Source organism: Pongo abelii, chromosome 4 (assembly GCF_028885655.2).
Source record: "Pongo abelii isolate AG06213 chromosome 4, NHGRI_mPonAbe1-v2.0_pri, whole genome shotgun sequence".
In the NCBI taxonomy this organism is placed as follows: domain Eukaryota; kingdom Metazoa; phylum Chordata; class Mammalia; order Primates; family Hominidae; genus Pongo; species Pongo abelii.
In genome coordinates, this window is record NC_071989.2 from 5,204,163 (window position 1) to 5,219,851 (window position 15,689).

Genomic DNA, 15,689 nt, shown 5'->3' on the forward strand with positions numbered 1-15,689 from the left:
TACAAATGTGGGCATTGTACTGATTGGAGACACAAATTGTGAAATAGTGGTGCTGAGATTTTGGTGGGCATCAGAATCACCTGGGGATGTATTCAAATACACCCAAATGCCAGATCCTCAACCCACAAAATTGGAACTATACCACTGCAGGCTTGGGTAGCTACATTGTGCTGTGTATCTCTCAGATGTTGATGCATCAGAGTTTGAGACTTGATACTAGAAAAAGATCATTGAAAATACTTTAAATGTAAAAGTTGAAGACCAAGATTTCCCCAGACTTGGGACATTGTGGACTTTGAATTCCTTAGAAAGATAGCAGACACGGTAGCAAGTTTATCAAGGGCAATTTCTGGACCGTAATGTGTCTTCTTCGTTAGCAGCTCAAGGGCCAGCCAGGGGAGGGTAGTTGGGTATTTCGTGTTCCTCCTTTTCTCCCTAAGGCAGCCTCCCATTTGGGATTTCAGCCTGAATCTTTCACAGCCGTGACACATTTCCTCTGCCGTATGGTTACCCTGGCCTTGATTAATTGCCTTTAATAGAACTTCAGAGAATGGGTGGAGGCTAAAATGACTACATCTACATCACCCTTGGTACTGATCAAGAATTTTGCAGAAATTCAGCAGTACTTGCGCGCCAGATTTCCTTGGATACAGCCTTCAGTCACGTTCAGGTTACACTATTCCATGAATCCTGGCTAGGCTCTGACATCGAAGTGTCAAGGTTTCAGCCTTGACTCTGTAACCCCGGATGTAGTTTCTCTCCAGTCCTCGGTCTTGCTGTCTTTATATTAAAGCTACCTTATAGAGCTGTGTTGAGTTTTAAATTAGAATATAGGTTACAAGCCTACCATAATAGCTGTAAAATGGTGAGTGCTTATAAATGTTAATTACTATATTTACTAGTAATATATTACTAAATAGCTCTAAGCAAAGCAGTTAAATAGACAAAGTTGTCTTCAGCCTAGGCAACAAGTACAGATTCTCTTGACACCTTTTGGAGCTGACTTCCCCCTACATTGGTGTCTTCCTGTCCCAGCTGCCTTCTGTCCACTTTGTATAGAATTCTTGGCGGCATAATGTCCCACATAAATAGAAACCACCATGTCCTTCTTTGCTTTCCCTCTCTCTTGCCTTCCCCCTTTTCTCTGCATCTCACCACATGGGATCCTGTGGTCAGGGAATCCATACAATGGCTGGGTGCCAGACATTAATGGCGATAGTGGCTTAGCTCTGCAAGAATGTATTTACCTTAATGAGAGGTCTTCAGAGCCACAAGAGCTCCCAAGGAATTATGTTGTGTTCTTCTGGGATAATTGAAAATGGGATCATTGAAATGAGCCTTGAGAGCACTCAAGGCCCTCCTACAGCTTTCACAGGTTAAGAAGAAGAAGAGACTTGCTGATGAGGGAGGTAGCAGCCCTGGAAAATGTGATTCTCACAGGTGCACGGCTCCATTTTCTCAGGTGTTATTAAGGGAGTGTTAATTGGCATTGTAGGATCTCAACACCTCTGATGGCCCCCATTAAGGGTTCCTATAGCTGCTGTAGCTTGAGATGTACCTGTATTCTGAGCCAGGTGTGGATCTCCAAAGTGGTGTGGTTTTCACATGAAAGTAACCTGTGCTTCTTCAAACGACACCCACAAATACATGCAGCCATAGTCACCTGTTGGGTTTCTGTGGAGCTACTCTCTCCAAATAGACAGACAAATTCAGGTCAAGCACTGCCCGCCCATCACAGCCTCCAGCAGTACAGGCCTAATAGTTTGAGATGGAACATCCCCAGGTAGGGGTAGAGACACAATGTCAGCCCACCATGAGTTGCAGTAGCTGTTTGTAGTTCCCACATTGCAGTAAGCATCAAACTCACCTGGGGAGCTTGTTTGGACAGCTCAATCGCCTGGATCTCTCTTTTCCGAGTCAACAATTCCTGGGTAGAAGTCTGGCGTCTACATTTCTAACGAACACCCATGGAAACTCTAATGATCCTGCTGAGCAGAAAAGAGTGTGGAGAAAAAGAAGCAACATAGAGCAGTGGTAGCCTAATCAAGAAGATCCCAAGTCCCTCCACCCCATTCAAAACGCAGGCATCTGGACATTTACTCTTCTTTGATATTGGTGTACCCTTTGAGGCAATTTAGTGGATGGTCCATTCTTCAGAAATTGTCTTGGAACATGTGAATATTCTCAACCAATTGGCTATTGTGGCTTTTATTTTTGCCTGCCTAGCATACAGGGGTGAGGGAGTCTCACAGTCTTGACTTGTAATTGTTAGAGGGTATCAGATAATTTAAACTGTTTTTGTTCTGAAAGAACCATCTCTCTCTCTCTCTCTCATAGCTTTGGCATGATTCATGATGGAGAAGGGAACATGTGCAAAAAGTCTGAGGGCAACATCATGTCTCCTACATTGGCAGGACGCAATGGAGTCTTCTCCTGGTCACCCTGCAGCCGCCAGTATCTACACAAATTTCTAAGGTAGGAACTCTTTGAGCTGGTCTTGTGATCTTTCGGGGCCTTTGATGCTCACTGCCTGGTCAACCAGATCCTGTGCAAGCAGCCCCAGGCTGTGCTTCTTGATATGGTTCCCTTCAAAGGTGTCTTGAGACATTCAGTTGACCGAAGAGTTTGCTAAAAATCGCCTTAGAGCATGGAGGCCTGCTGGCTTAATCCGACATTGATTCAAACGGAATCAATGACTCGAGAGTAAAAGGGAGCCAGGAGACACTTAACCAAAATATTTGTCACTAACATTTAAGTTTTACAATTCTCACTTCTATAATTAGGAATCTTCAGGAAGTGAATAGAAAGATTGTACATGTACACATCTGTACACACAAAAATAAAGCATAACTTTTTTTGGTTTTTCTTCTTTGTCTTTACTTTTTCTTTCTTTTCCTTCCTTCCTTTTTTTTTCTTTCTTTCTTTTTCTTCCTTTCTCTCTCCCTTTCTTTCTTTCTTTTTACTAAATGCATTCCTCATTAGGTAAAGCAACTTGAGTATATAAACTTTAACCTAGCTCTAATGTTCTGTAATCTTCAATAATATTTTTAGAAATTTTCTCTAAGCAGTATTTAGGAGATAAAACATTAGGGAAGTAGGGTTTGATCCTTGAAAAATAGTTAGTAGATTTTAAAATTTCAGAGAAATGAGGAACTTTATGAAACATTCTTAGAACTGCTAGTTTATACACTATTCCCTAAATCTCTTTGGCTTTGAGTTTGAAGTTTGGTTTAAGTCTTAAGCCAAAACTTTATTTCTGACATTACAGTCCAGTGTGGATTGGAATGTCTCTGCTCCACACAGTCGTTCAGAGACCCAGGTTTCTTCCATCCTGTGACCTTTGCTCTTCCAGGACCTAGTTCCCCACTGCAGCCATCCTGGGACTGAGGACAGAGAGAGCACAGGAGGGTGTGCGGGACAAGGGTGGTGTTCCTGGAAGAACTCATATGACCGCCCAAAAGTGCAAGGGGCATTGAGAAATGTGCTCTACCCATGTGCTCAGGTGACAGAGAGCCATCTGTGCCACATGATGAACCCCAAATCCTATTGCAGAAAAGTAAATAAAAATTTTTAAAAATTTAAAAAAGCAAATAAAAATTTTAAAATGAAGAACAGAGGGAAGGACACAAGTGTATAGATTCTAAGGAACTAGCTAGTTGTGATAGGAAAGTTTGAAATTTGACAAGAAAGCAATTGATTTCTATTATTAAAAAGTAGGGCAAATACTAATACTTCCAACAAAAGCAAAGGTTTTTTTTTAAGTAACAGCTTTAATGAGCTAAAATTAATACACAAAAACTACACATATTTAATGTATATAGTAAGATGAGTTTAGACGTTTGCATACACCAGTGAAATAATCTCCAGGGAGATTCCAGCAGGTTTGGTGGAAGAAAAAAATAGCTTCTTGGCAGCACCCAAGAAGTCCCCAGGCTAGGAAACCAGATTATCTGCCTTCCAAGTCTTTGTAACGTACATGTCTTTGCAGTCAAAACTAGGAACTAGTTATTCCAAACTAAGAACTAAGAACAAAGTTCCCCTATCCTGTTAGATCCTGTAGACTCTTCAGTGCTCAACCGGCCTCTCTGGTTCCTTTCACTGACCTTACTTCTTTGTGTCCTACTTTTTTTTCGTTTTCTTTGTTCCTTTTTTATTCATTTATTTAATTAATAGAGCTCTTTTTTTCTGTTGCGCAAATTAAGTCTTCTTATTTCTAGGACACTATTTGAGTAGGAGGATCACACCAGTACTTCTGTTGTTTTTACTCCAGTGTACTTTCTGGTGGTCTGTTGCCCCAGGGCTTACCTGGGGCTGGATTGCCCCGATGGCTGCCTCTTCCTTCATTCTCTAGGGATCCTGACTTCCCATCTTCCCAGCCAGAATCTTGATCATCAGCCTCCAGGGGCTGTGTTCCTCTAGCTTCGTCCTTTTTGGTGTTCCTACTCTAAGGACTAAGGTATGTTAACACATTAAGGAACAACTGTGTTTCATAGTTTATGCCACCCAGGATAAGTGGCAATAGTTTGGACGATATGTGTATCTTGGTAATATAAACCCATATCCTGGGAATATACACTTGATCATTTTTTAAAAAAAATTTCATTACCAAAAAAGACAATGTTAAAGCTATTGTACAACTGACATGATGCATAGGAGTACATTTAGCATTTGTTTTTCCCTGCATGGTATTCTCAGAGTCAAGCTGGGGATTTTTAGCATTGTTTTTAGCTGTTTCTTGCAGCTGTTCACATTTTTCTCTCTCTGTGTATGTAGAAATTCTACTTTGGGTAACAAGGAAGATTATTCACTTTAGGCTCACCATGCTGTTATTTGCATTAACGAGGAAAATTTGGAGTTTTCTATATTCCAGATCCTTTCTATAGTTTTCTAGATTCAGAATTTTTTAAACCTCTTTTTCATCTTAATGGTTATGAGGAAGATACAATAACACTTTTTCTATTTTGAAATATCCTCTGACAACTTAAAAAATCAGGGGATTATAGTTTGGGTGTGTAGTGAGAACCAGCGTTAAGAAAGTCCAAAAAAAGTTTTGAAACTGCCAAGAAATATAGGCAGACTCATGGAAAGATGATAATTACATGCTCAGGGAATAATTATTTTGAGGACGTTGAAAATAGAATATCATCTTGTAGACATAATATAGTCCTAAGAATGATTGGTAAGATACTGGAATTAAAAGCCATTTTCATTCTGTGGTACTGGAACACTTGAACTATAAGTTGAAGTGTGCTGATGTGTTTTTGTGTGAATCCAGCAAAACACTTCTATAGCATTTCAATGATAAACATTTATTTTCAGAGACTATACCAATTTCTTTCGACCACATGAGTATAAATAAATAGGTAAGGTTTTACTTGCGTACAAATTTGTTTTCTTGAATGGTGAAATTTTCCAAGAAAGTCTCTTGTTAAATTCACTATTAAGATTCATTTTACTCAAAAACCAGTTGCAAATTGGACACTTCTACAGTGTGTTAAATCTTGATTTTTCACTGACTTAATGAATCTGAGACTGTCTTGTTTGATTGTTTGCTGACTTTCTGATTTCCAAGTAATCAAAATACTGTTATATTCTCCACCAATTAGGTGGCTCTTTGGATATGATCCCAACAATGAGTAAGGATAAATGGCTACCTTTTAAGATGAATCTGTTCTCATTAGTAGTCTAGCATTTGATAGTGGAAAAAATGTAAGGGAACTCAATTGGCCTGAAGTTTTCAGCACAACTTTTCTCTATTCTTGGTAGAGTTATGAAGGCTTGATACTTTTTTGGAGTGAATTCATCAACCTAGTCAATAAAGTCATGTGTCATTTTCCATTAACCGACACAGACCTCATCACATTACTCATGTCTGCATCCAGGAGGCCTGTGACTTAAGGAAATTTTAGCTCATTATTTTAAATTTCATGACAACGGGAACTCATCTTCAATTACTTTTTAAAAATTTAAATCATGCCCTGCAGATCAGCGAAAATGCCAGCTCTCTGACCACATGAATCTGAACACATCAAAGCATGAGAAAGGTGACCATCATCTCAGGGAACTTGGAGTGTAAGCGGCGCCATACCCCATACTACTTCTGTTGATGGGAAAATGAGATCTGACCTGAGAGCCCATTAAGCATGTTTTTGCACATAATGGAAATAATACATTTCGATTCACACCCTGCTCTGTGATACAAAGCTCATCTTAAGTCATGGCCAGTTGTCTCTGCGATGCTAGTGTGACTCTGAGACTGGATGGTAGGCACTTTCCTGCAGAGGAGAGAAGGACCGAGGGAATCAGGTCATGTCTTGTTCACCCATGTCTGGGAAGGTCTTGACTTTGGTGGGTAATATAACCTTTTCTGAGGGCCTCAGTCTTCTTAACTGAAAAATGATGGGATATAACTAAAAGATCTCTCAAGCTCTTTAACATTTTTTGGTTCACCACTTAGAGTGGGAAAGGGATTTTGAAATGTCGTAATGATACTTTTAACCTTCCTTAATGTGTTCATTAACATTATTTTTGTTGTGGTACGAAATATATACAGAAAAGTACAAAATTATAAGAGTGCATACAGCTCAATGAATTTTTACACAATGAACACAGTAGTGTAACTAACTTCTACCCAGATCAAGACACAGAGTGTGGTAAGGACTTTAGAAGCTGCTTCTCCCCACCCCAAGAGCTTCCTCTCTTCCCCAAAGATAACCACCTTCCTGACATGGAACACTGTATATTGGAATCAGGAGTTATGCACTATTGTGCAGTTATGAGATTCATCCTTGTTGCTGCATCTAAATATAGCATTAGTCTACTTAGTTATGTTGCATATAACTTATATACTAAATATATAAATATACTAAAACTTATTCATTCATTCTGTTGGTGATGGACATTTGAGTTTCCAATTTTTGGCAATTACAAGGAACAGCGCTGTGAATATTCTCTTGGTTTGCATATATGTCTTGAGTGTACATAGGAATGGAATTTTCAGAGTCATACATATATATGCACAGGTGCAATAGACAGTACTAATCAGCTTTCCTAAGTGGCTGTGTGAAGTTACACTCCCAGAAGCATTTGTGAAACTTTCAAAATGGTTTCAAATCCTTCCTAACACTTGGTGATGTTGACACTTTTCATTTTAGGTATCTGGTGGGTGTCTAGTTTCATATCAATGTATTAATTAATAATATTGAATACATTTTATAAGTTTAATGGCCACTTGAATAATCTTTTTAGTAAAGTGCTAAAACCTTTTGTGCACTTAAAAAAAAATAGGCCCTGTTTTTTTTTCTTCTGTCTTGATGGGAGTATTGTATACATTCTGAGTAGAAACATTTTGTCCATTCTGGAATATATGTATTATGAAATCTTCTCTGACTCTGTGACTTTTTATTTACACTTTTAATGGTGACTTTTGCTAAACAGAAATTTTTATTTTTTTAGTGGAGTCCAAATTATTGATATGTCTTTAGGGTTGGTGCTTTTGTACACTGCTGGAAAAAAAAAAAACTCTACTTGTCCCGAAGTTGCAAAGGTGTTCTTCCACATGATCTGCTACAAGTTTTATTGTTTGCTTATCACATGTAGACCACTTAATTTTTGTATATGGCATGCAAAAAAGTCAACATTCATTTTATCCATGTGGTTATTGTGGTCGATTGTTTATAAAATCGTTGCAATGATTTTCCTTTCTGCACCCACACTTTTGGTGGTTGGACCATTTTGCATTCTCACTGGAGGTAAATGAGAGTTCCTGTTTCTCCACATTCTCATCAGTGTTTGACATTGTCAGTGTTTTGGATTTTCACTATTCTAAGAGGTGTGTAGTGGTGTCTCACTGATGTTTGAGTTTGCAATTCCCTAATGACATATGATGTTGAGATCTTTTTATATGCTTATTTGCCATCTATATCTATTCTTTGATTAGGTATCTGTTCAGATTTTTGTCCACTTTTTGTTATTCTTATTGTTTCTTATTCTTGGATTGCAAGTGTTATTTATATGTTTTGTATAACAGTCCTTTATTGGTTATGTCTTTTACAAACATGTTCTCCCACTGTGTCTTGTCTTCTCATTTTCTTGACGTTTATTTCACAGAGCAGACATTTTTTATCTTAATGAAGTACAGCTTCTCAATTATTTTATTCATTGATTGTGCCTTTGATGTTGTATCAAAAAAGCCATTGTCATATCCAAGGTCACCTAGATTTTCTCCTATGTTATTTTCTGGGAGTTCTGTAGTTGTGTATTTTATATTTAGCTCTATGATCCATTGTGAGTTACTTTTTGTATGGGGTATAAGATCTGCATTTAGATTCATTTTTCAAATTTATGTATTTATTTTATTTTTTGAAATGGAGTCTCACTCTGTTGTCTGGGCTGCAGTGCAGTGGTATGATCTCGGCTCACTGTGACCTCTGCCTTCCGGGTTCAAGCGATTCTCCTGCCTCAGCCTCCTGAGTAGCTGGGATTACAGATGCACACCACCATGCCTGGCTAATATTTTTGTATTTTTAGTAGAAACAGGAATTCGTCATGTTGGCCAGGCTGGTCTCGAACTCCCGACCTCAACTGATCCACCTTCCTCAGCCTCCCTAAATGCTGGGATTACAGGTGTGAACCACCGTGCCCGGCAGATTAATTTTTTTACGTGTAGATGACCAGTTGTTTCAGTATGATCAGTTTAAAAAGCTATCTTTTCTCCATTCCATTGCCCTTGCTCCTTTGTCAAAGATCAGTTGACTATATTTATGTGGGTGGATTATTGGCCTTTCTGTACTGTTCCACTTATCTATTTGTCCATTCTTTGTAACTTTACAGTAAGTCTTGAAGTTAGGTATTGTCAGTCTTTGTTCTCTTCCTTCAATATTGCTCTGGTTATTTTAAGTGTTTTGCCTCTCCATATAAACTTTATAATCAGTTTGTTTATATCCTCAAAATAACTTTCTTTAGTTTTGATTGACATTGCATTGAAGCTGTAGATTAAAATGGGAAGAACTAATCTCCTGACAAGATTGAGTCTTCTGATCTATGGACATGAAATATCTCCCTATTTACTTTTTCTTTGATTTCTTTCATCAGTTTTGTAGATTTTTCTCATGTAGGCTTTGTACATATTTTGCTAGATTTATATCTATTTCATTTTTGGTTGTTAATATAAATGACATGTTTTTAATTTTCAATAAATTCTGTTTGGTTGTCACTGGCATATAGAAAAGCAATTGACTTTTGCATATTAAGCTTTTATCCTGCAACTTTGCCATAACTTATTAGTTCCTGGAGTTTCTTGGTGGATTCTTTCAAATTTCTACATAGACAATCATGTCATCTTATGAACAAAGATAGTTTTATTTATTCTTTTCCAGTCTGTGTGCCTTTTATGTAATTTTCTTGCTTTATTGCACTAGGTAGCACTTCCATTACAATGTTGAAAAGGAGTGGTAAGAGGAGTCATTCTTACTTGTTCCTGATTTTAGTGGAAAAGCTTTAAGTTTCTCACCATTAATTATAATGTTAACTGTATATTTTTTGTAGATGGAAGTTCTCCTCTATTCCTAGTTTGCTGGGATTTTTTTTTATCATGAATGAGTGTTAAATTTTATCAAATGGTTTTTTTCTTCATCTGTTGATATGATCATGTGGTTTTTCTTCTTTAGCCTATTGATGTAATAGATTACATTAATTGACTTTTGAATATTGAACAGAACTTGCAGACCTAGGATTAATCCCACTTGGTCATAGTGTATAGTTCTTCTCATGCATTGTTGGATTCAATTTGCCAACATTTTGTTGAGAATTTTTGTATCGATGTTTATGAGAGATAAGAAAAGCTTTCTTTTCTTGTACTATGTTTGTCTGGTTTCGGTATTAGGATAATGCTGACCTCATCTTAAAATTTAGGAAGTATTCCCTCTGCTCCAATTTATTGAAAGAGATTGTAGAGAATTGGTATAAGTTCTTCCCTAATCTCTGGTATAATTCACAGAGAACCCATCTGGGCTATATGTTGCTTTATATGCACGGAGTCCTGAGCTCTGAAGCAGTGGAACATGGGACTGGGGGTCCTAGAAATGAGCCAGAAATCTTCCAGTCAAGGTGGACAACCACTCAGAGCCAAGTTTGGAAAATGATCTGCCGTTGCTCATTGTATTGTGATTATAGATTTTTGTTTTTTTGGTTTTCTTAGGGAAGGGCCTATTGAAATTTATAGGAGGGGCTTAGTTGCTATTTGAAAACACAAAAATATTTAAATACGCTTTCCCAAATGCATAAATTATACCAAAGAACATCCTGGCAGAGAAGAGGATAATCTGTTTATGGAAAAAGAAATTATTACTTGTTCTTCAGCCATCTACCAATGATTTTAGTGAGGTTAATTTTCTGCTTGACTTGGGGGTCATCAGAAATCATCCTGAGCATAGAGCATTGCTGGTGGAAATCCAGTGTTCCGGGAAGAACCTCTACAATCTGAAAGATAATATACAGGTGTCCCCTAGCCTAGGGGGAAAAAGAATCAAAAGCAAAGAAACAAAGAAAATTCCAGTCTCTGAAATAGACTATGTTTTATTTTTATAATGCCCATCTTTTGGTTGATTCTGGCAAGAAGTGTGCATAAAAGATGTCCATCATAAGAGCTTCTCACATTGAACACTGGTTGTAATTATTCAGTTGCACTTTTCCTCATGATAAGTTTGAGAAATTTAATAAGTACAAATCATCTCCCTGCAACAGGTACAATGTATAATAAATAATTTCAGAAAATGGAGTCTCTGTATTTAAATATAATTAAGATAAATATTATATTGTACCTCAGGAGAGAAAAAGTTCTCCTCTTTGTATACACAATATATGTTGTAAAATTGCATGGGGGAGAAAGGCATAATTAGTTGTACGTCCTTTGGTTACTCTATGGGCAGTTACTAGTAGCTCATCTCCTCTTTGTTTCAGCACCGCTCAAGCTATCTGCCTTGCTGATCAGCCAAAGCCTGTGAAGGAATATAAGTATCCTGAGAAATTGCCAGGAGAATTATATGATGCAAACACACAGTGCAAGTGGCAGTTCGGAGAGAAAGCCAAGCTCTGCATGCTGAACTTCAAAAAGGCAAGTGATTATTGGCACATGCTCAATGCAACATGATTCATAAGACTGTTTTATTTAGTGTAACTGATGTTGATATAGTCTGCATTTGTTGGGTACCTACCAAATGTCAAATCCTGTATGTTAAGGCTGGTCCTGTATAACAGGAAACACATGTTTCACTGGCAAAGAAGAAGACAGGAGATACTGTTGTGGGTATCAGTTTTCATTTGAGAACCAACTTGGCCTGTTAGGTTGGATCTTTCTTTCTGATTTATCATGTGGGAGCTCAGCAATAACTTTTAGTCAGTGTAAGTTGGCAAATTAATACTCTGCATTTTTTTAAATGGTTTTAAAAAAACGAAGTCCCCCTCCTCTCTCCCAATATAAGCATACTTTACTATAAAGCAGCAGCCTACCTAGGGGCTACTGATTAATAAATTTCCCTCAAACAAGGTATTTATAGAGTTGTCTCTCATAGAAGGTAATACCTACTCCGTCAACCCCAGGAACTTTACCAGAGTGATTTACTAACAGAAATTCCTCATGTAACGCAGAGACATATGCTCTTGCTAAAAAGGGAAAATCGAGATTTAGGAACCTGCTCTATCAAACACAGGAAAAGCTACCCACAAATTAAATAAAAGTAACTATTTTTAAGGTTTCTTTTATTCTAGTTTATAATAAAATCAAGAAGAAATTAGAGAAAAATATAGTCCTCCAGAAACTTCCAAACATTTCAAAATGCACTGGGAATACTCCCAACTTAAATCTAATGTGATAATCTTCTTTCTTCTAAAGTCAAGCAGAGCTCCCCCAAAGATCAATTCCAGCTATGTGCCAGAATTGGATCCTTATCTCCTTGGCTGGGCAGTCCCAACAAGAGCTGTAAATCCATCAGCAGCAGCATTCTCAATACTGCCTTTTCTTATGGGCAGAAGATGTGAATTCCCTAAGAAATTTTTTTTGAGTGTTACTCTTCTGTTTGTTAAGGAAAATGGACATAAAACTAACGGGTTTTTTTCAAAGATAGGATCTTCTAGATCGTGCTTCTGGTTTCCATGGTAGTTAGCTTTGTGACCACGTACTGGGTCATTCTTGGTGCCCTGGTGTCATTTGGAAAACATAGGCAATGAAAAGTTAGATGCAAGGTGCTTTTTTATTATTGAGGACATATTTACATGCAGAGAAACACATTCATTTTACATGTACAATTTGAATTTTAACAAATGTATTCTCCCATGTTACCGGCATCTTAATCAAGACATGTTTTATTGACATAAGCCAGAACCTTCCCTGTGTCCCCTCCTTCAACCCCTCCCTGACTCCAGTAAGTAACAATTATTCTCATTTCTATCATAATTGCTAAATGTTGCCTGCTCTTGAATGTTATAATTACCTTGCTCCATATATTAACATTAAAATTAAATTGTATAATATTTCACCATTAATAAGTATGATATTAGCTGTTGGTGTTTATACAGATGCTTCTTATCAAACTGAGGAAGTTCATCTCTAATCCCAATTCGTTCAGAGATTTTATCACACAATTGTGTTGAATTTTGTCAAATCTTTTCCTACATCTATTGATATAGTTATATTGTTTCCTCCTTTGTTCTATTAATGTGGTGAATTATATTGATTGATCTTTAGTTTTTTCCATTGGACTTCGAATGTCAAGTCAATCTGCATTCCTGGGATAACCTCACTTGGTCGTAATCTATTGTTCATTTTTATAATCTGCTGAGTTGATTTGCTAATATTTGCTCATGATTTTTACATTTGTGTTCTTGATTGATATTATTGGGAAATTTCTTTCTCATAATTTCTTTTCAAGAATTGATTATCAGAGTTGTGCTGACCTAATAAAATCAGTTGACAACATCCCCTCCTCTTCTGTTTTCTCAAAGAGTTTGTAAAAGTTTGGTGGTGTTTCTTCCTTAAATGTTGATTAGAATTCACCAGTGAGCTCTGTCTATGGAAAGGTTTTTGTAATTACTGATTCAACTACACCAACTGATAAAGGGTTATTCAGAAGACACTCCTAGCTAGACTGATCAATTTCATTGGAAAAAGTAAAGAAATCATTAAAAGTGACACTAAAGGAGATATTTTTTCAGTGAATGGCTATGAATTCCTTTAATTACTGTAAGATCTATAATGATATATCTCTTTCATTCCTCATAATGATAATATGTATTTTTAAATCTTTTCTTTCTTATCAGTCTAGTTAGGAGTTTATCATATTAATCTTTTCAAAAACATCAATATTGGGCTTAATGTTAATTTTTAAAATTTGTTTGTTGGATTCTTTTCTATTTCACTAAGTTCTGTTTTGTCTTTATTATATTCCAAGGTTTAGTATGCCTGTCTTTTTCGCGCCCTTTGAAGTAGCAGCTTGAATCATTGACTTTAAACCTTTCTTATTTTCCTAATATAACCATTTAATATATTTAAAGCTATTAATGTCTTTCTAAGCACATTAGCTGTATCCTGAAAATGTTTACATACTGGGTTTTTAATATTATTAAGCATAAAGTATTTTCTAATTTAACTAGTAATTTCTTCATTAACCAATATATTACTTAGAAATATATTAAATATTATTTGCCAAATAATTTTCCAGATAACTTATTAGTTTTGATTTCTAATTTCATAATTTTGTTCAGAGAATATACTCTACATGTACTTTTAAAGTGTATTGACACATATTTCATAGCTTAGCATATGATCTATCTTGGTGAACATTCTGTGGAGACTTGAATATAAATTCTGCAGTGGTTGGGTAGAATATTCAAGAAATAACTATTTTTTAAATAATATTTCTTACATCTTCTGCATCATCCATCATATTTCCTACTTGTTCCACCAATTTCACAAACATAAGCATTAAAATCTCCAGCAATGATTACGTATGTTTCTATTTCTCATGTTAGTGCTATTAGTTTCTGGTTTTTTTTTTTTTTTTTTGAGATGGAGTCTCGCTCCGTCGCCCAGGCTGGAGTGCAGTGGCACGATCTTGGCTCACTGCAAGCTCTGCCTCCCGGGTTCACGCCATTCTTCTGCCTCAGCCTCCGGAGTAGCTGGGACTACAGGCGCCCGCCACCACGCCCGGCTAATTTTTTTGTGTTTTTAGTAGAGACGGGGTTTCACTGTGTTAGCCAGGATGGTCTCGATCTCCTGACCTCATGATAGTTTCTGTTTTATATATTCTGAAGCTTCATAATTAGGTGTACATACATTTAAGATGGCTATGTCTTCTGACTCTTTTCTCATTGTAAAATACCCTCCTTTATTGTTGGGTAATATTACTTTGCTTGATTTCTACTTATCTGATATTAATATAGCCACATCAGCTCACTTAGGATTGCTCTTTGCATGATCACTTTTTCCATTATTTTACTTTCAGTTTATGTGTGTGTTTATATAAAATGTGTCTGCTGTAAACATCCTTTTGCCTAGTATTGCTTTTCTGTTCACTGGAACAATCTCTGACCTTTCACCAGCGTGTTTAATCTATTTATATTGAATGTAAAAATTATATAGTAGATTTAAATCTACTGTTTTGCTATTTGTTTTCTATTAGTCTCATTTCTATTTTGTTTCTCTGTTCCCTTTCTTCTGCCTTCTTTTAGATTAAACTATTTTTTATATTCAGTATTTTACTTTGACTTGCTTTTTAACTATACTTCCTTATGTTAATTTATAGTGATTGCTTTAGAGATTACAGCATACATCCTTAATTTAGAGTCTATGTAGAATTAACTTTGTGCCCACTTTGTGCAAAATGCAAGATCCTTACAACAAATAAATCCATGCATCCCTCTTCCTTGCGCTATCATTGACATATATTTCATTTCTCTGCAAATTAAATGCCACAAAATGCAATGTTGTAGTTTTTGTTTTAAAATAGATGCTTTTAAATAAGACAATAAATTAGACCATCTTTTTATATTTACTGTTTAGTATCTATGTTTTCCTATAGGTCTGTTTCAAAGTGGTATCATTTCCCTAAGGCCTAAAGAACTTCCTTTAGCATTTATTCTAGCACATATCTGCTAGCCACGAATTATCTCCAATTTTCTTTGTCTGAAAATGTCATGAATTCATCCTCAGTTTTGAAGATGAAAAGTGTTTGGATAAATCAGTGAAATGTACCTTTGGCTTATTGTAAGTTTTAGTTCCAGAATTCCATTTTTTATAGTTTCTGTTTATCTTCTGCATTTTCCCATTTATTCATTTATCTCTACTTTTCCTTGAATAGTATATTATTTTATGTTATAGATACTTCTATTATATTGTGTTATTACATATAAGGTGAGTCCTTTTGATCCCCGAAGACTTTGTTTTATTCTTCATTAGGGCTCATCTCTTTCAGTTTTCTCTGGGCCCTGTGGTGTAGCCGGTACTCTCATGTGTGGTTCTTCCCCATGAGGCATGGACTTCTGGGCTTTCCACTGAATGCCCAGCATGCTCATTGAGGTCTCTCTACTCTGTGTGAGCCAAAACTCTAGTTTCTCCCAGCCCTATGCATCCTCTGTCTTGAAGCCCTCATCAGCTTTCAGCGTGCAGCTGTGGTCCTCTGCTAGGACACCTGGAA

General features: G+C 36.6%; 1 protein-coding gene across 4 annotated transcripts in view; it reads left to right on the top strand.

The window, feature by feature from the left end:
- Nucleotides 1-15,689, top strand: part of ADAMTS16 (ADAM metallopeptidase with thrombospondin type 1 motif 16) — a 175,371-nt gene that overhangs the window by 55,741 nt on the left and 103,941 nt on the right. For all 4 annotated transcript variants that reach the window (XM_002815404.4, XM_054555388.1, XM_054555386.1 and 1 more), the window contains exons 9-10: nt 2,338-2,475; nt 10,960-11,113. In XM_002815404.4, the coding sequence (XP_002815450.2) occupies nt 2,338-2,475; nt 10,960-11,113 (292 nt within the window). The remainder of the gene's footprint in view (nt 1-2,337; nt 2,476-10,959; nt 11,114-15,689) is intronic.